This window comes from Rhamphochromis sp. 'chilingali', assembly GCF_963969265.1.
Source record: "Rhamphochromis sp. 'chilingali' genome assembly, chromosome: 12".
Classification (NCBI taxonomy): Eukaryota; Metazoa; Chordata; class Actinopteri; order Cichliformes; family Cichlidae; genus Rhamphochromis; species Rhamphochromis sp. 'chilingali'.
Window position 1 is genome coordinate 33,549,415 of NC_137939.1, and position 12,512 is coordinate 33,561,926.

The 12,512-nt window shown below is 43.7% G+C and overlaps 1 protein-coding gene across 1 annotated transcript in view; it reads right to left on the minus strand.

Moving 5' to 3' along the window:
* The window catches only part of xkr7b (XK, Kell blood group complex subunit-related family, member 7b), a gene marked incomplete at its 5' end in the record, with an annotated part of 123,940 nt that extends 112,678 nt beyond the window's left edge, over positions 1 to 11,262 (minus strand). The window contains one exon of the mRNA XM_080897819.1: positions 10,664 to 11,262. Coding sequence (XP_080753945.1) covers positions 10,664 to 11,262 — 599 coding nt within the window. The remainder of the gene's footprint in view (positions 1 to 10,663) is intronic.
* Between the last annotated feature and the right edge of the window lie 1,250 nt (positions 11,263 to 12,512).

Sequence of the window (12,512 nt, forward strand, 5' to 3'; positions counted from 1 at the left end):
GCTGTCCTGCCCATGCCTGTAGGCTGTAAGCTGCTTTGCAACCCGCCTACATAATAACTCCTGTTCATGACATGTCAGAAATGCCGTCATTGTCTGCAGTGAAATGTTATTAAATTATATTAAATTAAATCATTATATCATATTATTTATTTGGAACAAAAAACATATGTTCAATCAGCTCCATGAACATCTCTCATCTTTCAGCCCCAGTTTGTGCTCCTCTTAATTCCTTAGGGGTTTACGTTAAAAACAAATTCTCCACAGTGGACCAGTTTTAGCTCAAAAGCTCCCATTTTTGGAAAGATGAGTAGTGTAGGTTCCCACGCATTTATGCCAAGACAGATTGCGTGTGGAGGAAGAACACAGACCAGAAAGGACTCAGATGAAATCTTTTACGTCGTATATTATTTTTATTTTTTCCTCATAGAGTTTATTAAGGCAGCCCTCCTAATTATTAATGGTGATTCATTGTAGCATTTCTTTTATTTTTATTATCCTTTTTCAAAGAAAACACCATCTGCAATTGATATACTGGTTGTTTTTATCATTCATTTGTTGCTGGCTGGCGAGCACCAGCACTTCCCATCCTTAGTTTCCTACCAACCAGATGACCGGGTCACTCTGCTCTCTTTGATTTGCTCCTGAAGTAAACTTCTGTCCAAGAGAGAGCTGATTATACCTCTAATATTTTAAATTTCATTTCATAACACAGCTATATATACATAGCAAACACATGCCTCTCACTGACCCTTTCTTAAAAGCTGAAAATCAGCCCTGTGTTTTGAAGAACTTAAACGTTTTTAAAGATTAAACTTTTTCTGAGATCTCACCACCACCCACAGCAATATTTAAATATTTCTAGCTGTGAGCTATAAAAGAAATGAGGTTTTTCTTCTGTGGCACGACTACGACCATTTAAAGCCAATTTAAAAATCAGGCTGATTTTCTATACATGCTGACTCTCGTTATGATGCTTTGTCCAAGAACTGCGGTACTCAGCACACAGAGCAAAATCAAAACCTGCTTAGAATTTGAGTTTGTAGGAGGAATTATTACAACACTGGGCCTCAGCTGCGAATCAAAACTCACAACTGTGAAAGCAAAGATTGGAAGAGAAAGTGCCGCACCAACGCACGCTTCTTTAAGAGGGTCGCCACGTTCGGCTCAGCAACAGCTCAGGTTTGGGGAAGATCGCTGATCGGCGTTGAAGGGCTTCGTTAAATAAGGCGATGTTAAGATAAACACTAAAAGAACAGGAGGACACGAAGCCTGAAACACTTTATCTGCTTCCACTTGCGTGAATGAAAGGTTGGCAAATAGCTTTGGGGTCTGAAAAATGCCAACTCATTTTTTCACAAGTACACAGAAGGCCACAGATTACAAAGCAAAAGACCCGACAGCTGGCCCTGCTAACATCTTTTATTGACACTCTTCTTCTCTTGTTACCCTCTCCAACCAATGGGGAGTCTCTGAGTGACAGACCCTGAAATTAAAATGAAAAGTAAGAGCAATAATCACTGTGAGTCACTTCATTTGTGAATGAACAGTGAGGCAGCCCCTCCTCGAACGCTCACACACACAGATTTGAATGATTCAGCGTATTGAGCTACACTGCGGCTGCCAGTTAGTCACTCGGGCTGATTATCAGCCGTGTTCGTCCAGCCGTGGCCAGCAGTCACCTGAGCTGAGTGTCCATTTGGAAATGATTCAGTCACTTCTCTCTAGGATTGATTGATCCGGTCTGGCACAGACAGGAACCGATTGGATCGTCCTAAAAAACTGCAATGCTTGCTGACCACTGAAATCAAAGCTGGACCGGAGCTGATGCTTCGTCAGTCCGTCCACAAATGTCAAGGCTTTTCATGTCTGATGGTACCTTTTGAAACCGTCAACACTTAAAATATATCCTGCACTTTTCTTGATGACAGGTGCATAAGATCAGAAAGAAAATCACAAATTCCCTTTGAGGACAAAACATTTAGGACCTCAGACATTCAACGAGCAAACTGCATATGAACAAACAGCAAATAACACTCATCACATATTCATATATCTGTCATCTGCAGCTGTTCAGCTAAATTCGATCAGGAGACTTTAGAAACATCTCCTAATATGCATAAAAACTGACACAATATAGCCCATAACTGAATATAAACGAGCACCCTCTGGGGCTGAAAGTGTCAATAACTGCAATTTCTTGAATGGCCACTTGGGGCAGGCTCCACGAGTGAGTCGATCTGTTTAACTTGTTTAAAAACAATTCTGGTCGCCTGTTTCCTGTATTGAGTTTAACTTGACTTGTCTCATTATCCCTGATTTGTACTCTGTGTGTTTCCCACCTGTTTTCCTGGCCTCACTGCCTTGTGTATTTATTGTCAGTGTCTCTCTTTGCCATGTGATCCCACTTTGCTGTGTGCTCCCCTGCTCTGTGTTCCTTGACTCCATGATTCCTAGTATTTAGTTTTCCTGGTCTCATTCCCGTGTGTGGGGTTTTTGGACGGCAATGAAGCTGCATTTTGAGTTTATGCCGTCTGCCTGCCACACAGCCCTCTGAGGGACAGGCAGTCTTCAGGCATTGTGAAATATACCAAAGGGAGTCCAATGTTAGGTTTTAGCAGTAAGTACCACTGACTGCAGTTATCAGGAAGATGACTGTTTCAGTCCTCTCGTAGTGTTCGTGATCAACTCCAAACATAAACATACAAAATCCGAGTAAATTGTTGCAAAAGTGTTTCACGTCTTTCCAGCTTCAGTAGGAAATCCCCTGGAGTTCTCAGAAAACCTTTTTAACAAACCCCCAGATAAAGAAATGTGACCTTGCTGCTTTCATCTGGATTTTAAATGTAGATGAGGGAAAAAAGATAAACAGCCGAGTCTCCACTTTAGAAAAGGTGAGTCGACCTTGATTCCAAACCTGACGTGTCTTTCTACTGAAAGGCATTGTGGGTTCTGGTCCGGCACTTGCAGCTGTCAATAGCGGTCTGTATCTCTTAAGAAGGATTTTCCCCCACACAGTTGTTGAACACCACGGGTAAATGACAGCCTGACCTACACCTCATGTTTCAGGTCAATAAAAGCCTCTGCTTTCACTGTGCTGCTGCAAACATCTGCACAGTGAGATCAGGGACATTCAGGAAGATGTCTAAAACTGGCTTCGGTCTTTCTATCAGTGTTTACACACATTTAGACAGATTCATCCTCTAACGACTGACAGTTAAACACAAAACGATACCAGTAAAGATAAAGGTCAGCAAAGCTGGGGATTGTTCTTTGATTGGGCTTCATAAAATAAAATCCTAAGAACCAGGTAGATGTTTGCTCATAACTTCTCACAGAAATTTCAATAAAGGGCAGTTTGAGGAAATTAAACCGACTTGTACAAAGAGTTCATATGGTGCTCGCTATCAACAGGCAGAATTTAAAACTATACACAGTAGAACACCTCAAAGTGTTGAGGGTTAAATAGAGATTAGTGATGCATTTGATACTTCTGACCGTCTGTCAACTTTACTAAATCTAATTTACGCAGCAGGGACTGAGAAAAGCTTCGGTACCAAGATAATGATGAACTGTTGGATGGCTGTGATTGTTAGGGCAGCTTTTCCTCGAGACATGGAGCAGGTTTTCCACTAATTGGGATGTCGGATGTTCGATTTGCAGCTCCTGCAGGCAAAGTGACTTTGGGGAAGATACTGAACATCCCCCCCAAAAAAAGTGCTCGTAGTAGTCGTGTAATAATATATAAACACACCATTTCTATCTGACAGTTTCTCAACCACTAGTTTGTTTAGCCTTTAACAGGACAGTTATCTTTATCCTTATATGCTGTCATTGTGATGTGTAGTGAGAGTAGGGACCAGGAGCAAGAGAACCTGGAGAGGTGGAGGTGTGGACTGGAAAAAAGAGGAAGGGTGGTAACAAGGCCCGCTGTGATGTACGGTTCAGAGAAGGTGGTGCTTAAAAAAAGATTCAGGACTGACAGTGTTAAGATTTTCATTCAGAGTGATGAAGATAGAGAAGATTACAGCTGATTATATATATATGGAGACAGAGTTAGAAAACCAATGATCAAACTGAGATGGTTTGGACACATGCAGAGGAGAGATGGATGATATATTGGGAAAAGGATGCTGAATATGGAGCTCCCTGGCAGGAGGAAAAGAGGAAGATCACAGGGAAGAGGATGCTTGGATTTCATGAGATGGTCCACTGTGGCAAGCCCAGAGAGAGCAGCCAGAAAATATATACAGTGGGGCAAAAAAGTATTTAGTCAGCCACCGATTGTGCAAGTTCCCCCACCTAAAATGATGACAGAGGTCAGTAATTTGCACCAGAGGTACACTTCAACTGTGAGAGACAGAATGTGAAAAAAAAATCCATGAATCCACATGGTAGGATTTGTAAAGAATTTATTTGTAAATCAGGGTGGAAAATAAGTATTTGGTCAATAACAAAAATACAACTCAATACTTTGTAACATAACCTTTGTTGGCAATAACAGAGGTCAAACGTTTACTATAGGTCTTTACCAGGTTTGCACACACAGTAGCTGGTATTTTGGCCCATTCCTCCATGCAGATCTTCTCGAGAGCAGTGATGTTTTGGGGCTGTCGCCGAGCAACACGGACTTTCAACTCCCGCCACAGATTTTCTATGGGGTTGAGGTCTGGAGACTGGCTAGGCCACTCCAGGACTTTCAAATGCTTCTTACGGAGCCACTCCTTTGTTGCCCGGGCGGTGTGTTTTGGATCATTGTCATGTTGGAAGACCCAGCCTCGTTTCATCTTCAAAGTTCTCACTGATGGAAGGAGGTTTTGGCTCGAAATCTCACGATACATGGCCCCATTCATTCTGTCCTTAACACGGATCAGTCGTCCTGTCCCCTTGGCAGAAAAACAGCCCCATAGCATGATGTTTCCACCCCCATGCTTCACAGTAGGTATGGTGTTCTTGGGATGCAACTCAGTATTCTTCGTCCTCCAAACACGACGAGTTGAGTTTATAGCAAAAAGTTCTACTTTGGTTTCATCTGACCACATGACATTCTCCCAATCCTCTGCTGTATCATCCATGTGCTCTCTGGCAAACTTCAGACGGGCCTGGACATGCACTGGCTTCAGCAGCGGAACACGTCTGGCACTGCGGGATTTGATTCCCTGCCGTTGTAGTGTGTTACTGATGGTGACCTTTGTTACTTTGGTCCCAGCTCTCTGCAGGTCATTCACCAGGTCCCCCCGTGTGGTTCTGGGATCTTTGCTCACCGTTCTCATGATCATTTTGACCCCACGGGATGAGATCTTGCGTGGAGCCCCAGATCGTGGGAGATTATCAGTGGTCTTGTATGTCTTCCATTTTCTGATGATTGCTCCCACAGTTGATTTTTTCACACCAAGCTGCTTGCCTATTGTAGATTCACTCTTCCCAGTCTGGTGCAGGTCTACAATACTTTTCCTGGTGTCCTTCGAAAGCTCTTTGGTCTTGGCCATGGCGGAGTTTGGAGTCTGACTGTTTGAGGCTGTGGACAGGTGTCTTTTATACAGATGATGAGTTCAAACAGGTGCCATTCATACAGGTAACGAGTGGGGGACAGAAAAGCTTCTTACAGAAGACGTTACAGGTCTGTGAGAGCCAGAGATTTTCCTTGTTTGAGGTGACCAAATACTTATTTTCCACCCTGATTTACAAATAAATTCTTTACAAATCCTACCATGTGAATTCATGGATTTTTTTTTCACATTCTGTCTCTCACAGTTGAAGTGTACCTCTGGTGCAAATTACTGACCTCTGTCATCATTTTAAGTGGGGGAACTTGCACAATCGGCGGCTGACTAAATACTTTTTTGCCCCACTGTAGATGCATGTGGACACACCCTTTGGTGTCATCAATCATATATGTGCCACATGATCCTGCAGGTACCTACTGATTCCCCCCTTAAACTGCTAATGCTGTGTTCCAGTGTGCTGCAAACTCACTAACTTGCCTTTCCACATATTTATATAAGTGGTCTAAAACGGGCAAATGTACAGACTGTCATCGAGGTTATGAGTGTAGCTAACAGGTTGTCAGACACTTTGCACATTCAACCATCCAAACAAACTCTAACATCTTTTTTTCTGAGACCGCTACAATAATATCACAACAATATCACGATCCATTCAAATCTGACCACTGGCTATGAAGACAATAAACAAATATTTTTCACCTGACTGTTTTTTAATCTTTCATTTTCACAGAAAGAGATAAAAGTTGCATTTGTGTAGTGAAGGAAATCATAATGAGCAGTGAAAAGGCAAACTGGTGTAAATGTCCCAAATACCTGCGAGCTCCTGTGTGTTATTTGGACAATGAATGTTACTTGCGGCCTATTATCTGCTGCCAAAGCCAAACTTCAGCCTGCCTGTGTAATTTCATCAGCTTTCCCCCAGAATGCCTGCGATGTTGACTTTCATTCTATCAAAATGCATTTCACAGGCATACGTTAGGTTTCATACTGCAATAATCAAATCCTAATAATCACACTGGAGGGAAAACATCTTGAATTCACTTCCGCCTTGAAGAAATCTCAGCTTCTCAAACGTAAACCTGCAGTCAGAGTCGAGTCATCGACAGTCTGAGCCCAGCCCGACTCTCCCGGCAGCAACTACCCCATTAAAACCAACTTATTCTCATTCTCCAGCTCTCAGCATCTTATTGTTGTTCATTAATGCGCTTCATTACGGAGTCTGCATGTAATTATACTCATATGAATTCCCGCATGCTCTTTTTTTCCCCTGAAATAGTTGATGTTCTGTGAATCTCCATTTAATCTCGTGTTTTTCCGTGTTTGTCTACGGAGGTTCGGAGGCGAGCTGCCGCCCACCGCCCTCGCCTAAAGGATGATTCAGTCGGCCCGTCTGAGTTAGCGGACCTTTCTGCTCAGTGAAAATCTAAGAAGCTATTTTCAATCTTTTTGGAAATTATGCAGTCACAATAAAATGTGTCTTTGAATAAGACACTGGTCCGGTTCTTCAAAGTGTCAGATTTTTGTTATATGGGAGTAAATCAAAGGCACAGGCCGCTCGTCGTGTACAAATTTCAGTTTGTTTTCCTGAAAGCTGAAATAAATTATGCAACAAGAACAAGCAAAAAATTACTCTGTTGAATTGTCAGCCTTATTGTTGCTGGAAAATATCATTTTTCATTGTTGCACAACTGAGACGCTTTTCTGTAGAACAATGCAGCGAGTGTTTGTGCGCTTCTTTTAAATCTTTCTTTGTTGCAAACAAATGTTTTTTGGGTTTTTACTACACTATTCAAGTCTTGGGTCTGACTTCAGGATATTTTTTCTATCATCTCAGTCATGTCTCGATCCAGCTGGTGTTTTGACTGTAACTTGCTTCACCCTCAGGTCTTTGCTTTCCCTTCAGTCTCTCCTTTTTATTCGCCTCGATTTATCTGGCCAGTGTTACTTACTGCTCTTGGAACAGATGATACGAGTTGCTCTGGAGTCGGTAAACAGGTTCTACTATTAAAAAAAAGAGAGATCCCACTGGTAACCAGTTAAGCGGGTTATTATGACCCATAATTACTTCCTAGTGTGACTGGCGTCTCTAATGGCTGCAGTAATTATGAGGGAAGCATGCGGGTTAGGACTGCTGGTATTTCAAGGCAATTTCTGCAGGATTTTTGTTTCACTTTAACAGTTTAGTGCACTTCCTTCTTGAGAATCAACATGGTAAACAATTAACTTGTGATAATGGTGGTGTGTTTTTGTGTTGACCTCGAGCTGAGAGTTGTACACTGATGTGGGCTTAATGCTCAGGCGGACCCTCAAAGCACTGAGAATAATTGTGCTGCATGCTCACATAGCTCTGGGTCTGTTGGTCTGACAGTGGAAACATATGTTTAAAAAAAACAGAAAGAGAGCCATTCAGACACCTCTAGGATGAGTAAAATTACAAAGGGACCAAGGTACCAGGAGAGGGTTACCGAGGTAGCCACGCCTGGGGGGAGGTGTTTGAGGGAGAGTGCCTGGTAGCTGGGGCTTAGCACGTGGGGTCCAGCCGGGCACAGCCCAAAGAAGCAACATGGGCTCTCCCTCCTGTGGGCGCACTACCTGCAGGAGGCACCATAGAGCTTCAGAGCCATATGGATTTGGTGGTGGAGCAGATGCCCTGGTGGTCTGACCACTAAAAAAGAACTGACTTCAGGTTTTCTTTGGCTCCTGTATTTTATACTTAGATACTTTTGTGTTTTATGGTGTGCTGCATTAAGTAAAGGATTATGCTATATTTAAAAGGCTGCTTGAGAGACATGCACCTCAAATGAGACGCACGATAAATGGACTGGAGCTTATCTACTGCTTTTTTACTCGAGCACTCAGAGTACTTTTAGCAGCATGTCTCATTCACACAAGTGCTTTTTCACAACAGCCACACACATCCACACTCCAGCGATCGCATCTAAAGGAACCTGGGTTCAGTATCTTGCCCAGGGACCTTACAATATAATAATATAACCTTACATTATGCAGTGCCTAGAGGTGACTGCAATTACGTGAGTGTAATCGAGTTTAATTCAACTGAACTGAATTAAAATGTTATAGTAAAAAAGTTCCTTCTACTCTACTAACTGGTAATGGTTGAGCTGGTTGTGGCAGAGCTACAGGAAGGTGCTTTAGTCCAGTTATCAGCAGCTTAGAGGTTTGAAGAGTCCAGAGTTTAATCTGTGATGTTTTATGATTATCTGTAAAACATTAAAGAAGGAAAATGTCTTTTATGTCTTTTTCAGACTTTTCCCTACACATTTATTTGTAATTGTTTTTTGTATTTTCATCTGTTTGTCACTGTTTTTATTTATTGTACTTTGCCTGACTTGATAAATATGTGGCAATACAACTGGGTTACTTGATTACAGCACTTTGTAATTGTCACCACACATAAATTTGTAAACATCTAAATGTCTTATGTTGTAATTAGAATATATTTCATTTTGACTCTGGCAGCGTTCACAAAAACTTGTTTCATAATGTTTTTTCACATTTGAAATGAACACACAACTTCATGTGTGAGTCTGATGTATTATATACACAGTGCTTCACGTTGTCTAACAAAAAAAAAAGTCTTTCATTTCTAGAGATTTGGGTTATGTGAAACTTTCATATTCGAGTCAACCCTTTTGCACCCAGCAAAAACTTCTTGAAAAGACGACTTTGTCAGATGTCTCGAGTACGTCGAGATTTGAAGAGCGAGAGGTGAAAAGACGTCTTTTCGGGTCAGTGAAAAGACACGCCTTCACTTCTAAATTTAGTTAAAAGTGAAAAGACACCTCTTCTTTCTCAGCACATCTGCAGACTCCTCAGCCAACCATCAGACTGTAACCCGGAGCGTCCTGTGAGGCAGTGTGACTCCATGTTTCAGGTTTTGACTGTCCAGGCACGTGCGAATAAGCTCACCATCCAACGCTCAAAGAGACCCAACCCCAAACTTGATTTACATACAGATATATGAACATTTATAAATAATTTTTTTATAGTTTAAAAAATGCTGTTTTGTAAAACTAGTCTGTGTAGCCACAGTGAAAAAAACTGTAGCTGTCTGATTGGTCGAAAAAAGGAGTTTACAAAGAAGGCGACTCGACTTCTTTAGGTTTGGTGAAGGTGTTTAACCTCTGATCCAAGAGGCTTCTTCAGTTCTAAAACTAATAACGTGCAGACTCCCAGGTATTTAAACCCTGGTGGATGCTGTGCCCACTATTAATGCTCCAAACTCCTAAGACTACCATGGGCTGGATGACTGAGAAGCTACACAGTCAATCAAATGCTGTGTTTAAAATATATAAATTCTACAACAAGGTTGGATGTGAGGTTTAGAGTTCTTTCTGGTATAATATCTATGTTTCATCTTTCACTTTTACTTTCAAACTTCTTTTGACTGGTTAACCAGATTTTTCAACATAAATGGACTTTTGGTGCATGATGGGTAAAGTCTAACAGAGTTAATGTAACAGGAAAGGAAATCAGTTTGAAATGTGTTGTGGGAATGCTCGTTTAAAGATTCAGCCCATACATTTTAACCATCCCAAACTACTCTGCTTGTAAAAGAAGGGGGAAAAGATCCAGTGTGGAAATCACTGACATGACAAGCAGCCAGAGGAGAGCAGCAGCGAGGTCTAAACCACAGCGCCTTGATAATGTTCCTGTCAACATATCAGGACCATGACAGTCGGAGGCATCGGGGGGCAGAAACTACATGTTGGAGCTGTATGCAGCCGTGCAGCTGCTGTCACAGGCGGGACTGGAGTGGCAGGTGGACCAAAAGGTTCAGTTCAGGGGAGCTCATCGCATTTTTTACGACTGTTTAAAGTTGTGCGTGAACGTGGGTACTACACGGCAGCTTTGGAGGAAGGAGTCGCGCTGTCTTCGTTTATTTCTGCACATGGAAGAGAGAGGGAACATTTCGGACACATGCACATGCGATGACGCGCGCGCACACACACATCGAGAGCCTAAACACACAGACACACTTTCTGGCACACACATGGAGATCTCCGTGCAGGATAGCGTTGAGAAAGCATTGCCAGCGCACATATTACGCACACAGAAGTGCGCTTTGCACACACACACGCGCGCACATGCACGCAAGCACGCCCCTCTCGCTCTCCACGCCACTCCAGCGGTCCTACCTCCACACTTGCCCCAGGTGCAGGACGTGAAGCACGGTCTGAAAGACCCACATACAGACGGTGCAGCACCTCCAGGGGGTCCCGACTCTCCCCGCCGTCGCTGGCGGGGCAGAGGACGCGTACACCGGTGTAACATTCGCGGCGTTCACCGCCACCGCGCTCCCGCCGCGCTGGTCGCTGTCCTTGGTGCTTAGAGTGCCGTCTCCCGCCGCGGCTGCTCCGCCTGCCGCTGTTCCGCTCCCGCTGCAGCTCGCTGCTCCTCCTTCCCCGCCGCTCAGCTCCGCGTAGTCGTACACGAACCACCTGAAACTCAGCACCTGCACGACAGCCGAGGGCACCACGACAAAGACGAGCGTCAAGCCGAACCACCAGTTTTCGCCTCTCAGGTAGTAGTCGGCAGCCAGCCACAGGTCGGTCGCGCCGTCGGAGAAAAAGACGAGCAGGGCGCAGAGCACCCAGCAGCAGTCCAGCAGGGTGTAGGGCTTCCCGCCGGCGGCGGTGCAGCGGGGCCGGGCGGCGGGGTTCCCCGGCTCCGAGAGGCTCCTGGGCGTGTTGTCATCTTCCACAGACACCGCTGCTCCATCCGACTTAGCGGCCATGTTGGTTAGGATAGGAGAGAAAGACAGAGAAAGAGGTGGGGAAACGGGAGAGAGAGTGAGAGAAAGCGAGGGAGAAGGGAGGGGGCTGGCTGTTTGCAGGAGAGAGTGTGAGAGATTACATCATAACTAGCCTCATCATCAGCCAATTAATTGCGAGGCATCATTACTAAGAGCGCTTTTAACACCGTGACCCCAGCGCGATGTTTTCGGGACATCCAGCGTGCAGGCAGACAGTCCCGCAAATAATTACGACCTGCGGGGTTGTGCTTTTAAACCTATTATCGAATCTGCCCTACCTCCGCACCACCAGCGCACATGTTACACTCACATTAAGGTAATTTTGCATGCACCATATGAGTTAACGACTTAGCTGGCTACTGTCAGTGAAGGACTCAGCGTTTTTATGCACATTCAATCTGCCTTCAGGCAGTAAATGTTAAATGTCCTGTGCTTTCACTCAAAAACCACGACCCCTTGATCATTAAGACACTAGGTGGCTTTGCACTCAGCGGTCTTTACGGCAGTAGTTCGACTGACATCATTTGGGTTTATCATCGAGAGAAAGCAGAGCAGAGGAAGCTGCTTCACATTCAGACAGATGTTTAGGAGCTCTTAAGTAAAACTACAGTCTTGCCACAGTCTGGGGCGGAAAGGTTAAAGGGTTACGCTCAGTTTTTTAAATAATTTTTGTCTGGGTTCTTCTCTGCATACACTCAGCAGCAGTTTCACAGGCTCGTTTTATCCTCTCAGAGTAACAAGCCACAGTCTGGATGATGATTTTTATTTGCATGAGGGACACAGTGACACACGTGTCATGACAATATGACAGACAATAGCAAGACCTGTTTTTGATTGCTTTAAAATAAGGTAACAGTGTAACTAATTGTGCATTTGCTGGCTGTTGGAATAAATAGAAAAGCAAAACAGAAAACTTGATTTTGGTACAATTGTTGTTGATATTATATATAAAAACACAGAAGCATGGTGGACTGAAGGAAATAGCCAAGGTTGGTTTCAATGCCTTCGTTGCATGTGTTACATCTAATCTGTAATATGGTAATTAGGCTGTAATTACTAGTTGCTGTCAACACAGAAGAACCATAGACTGTATATAAAAGATGCACCTGTTTGGCTCGCAACAACTCAGTGCATACACAGACACGGCCGACCTGCTGATGTTCAAACTGAGCATCAGTGACTTTGAATGTGACGTGGTCGTTGGTGCCAGACGGGCTGGTCTGAGTATTTCA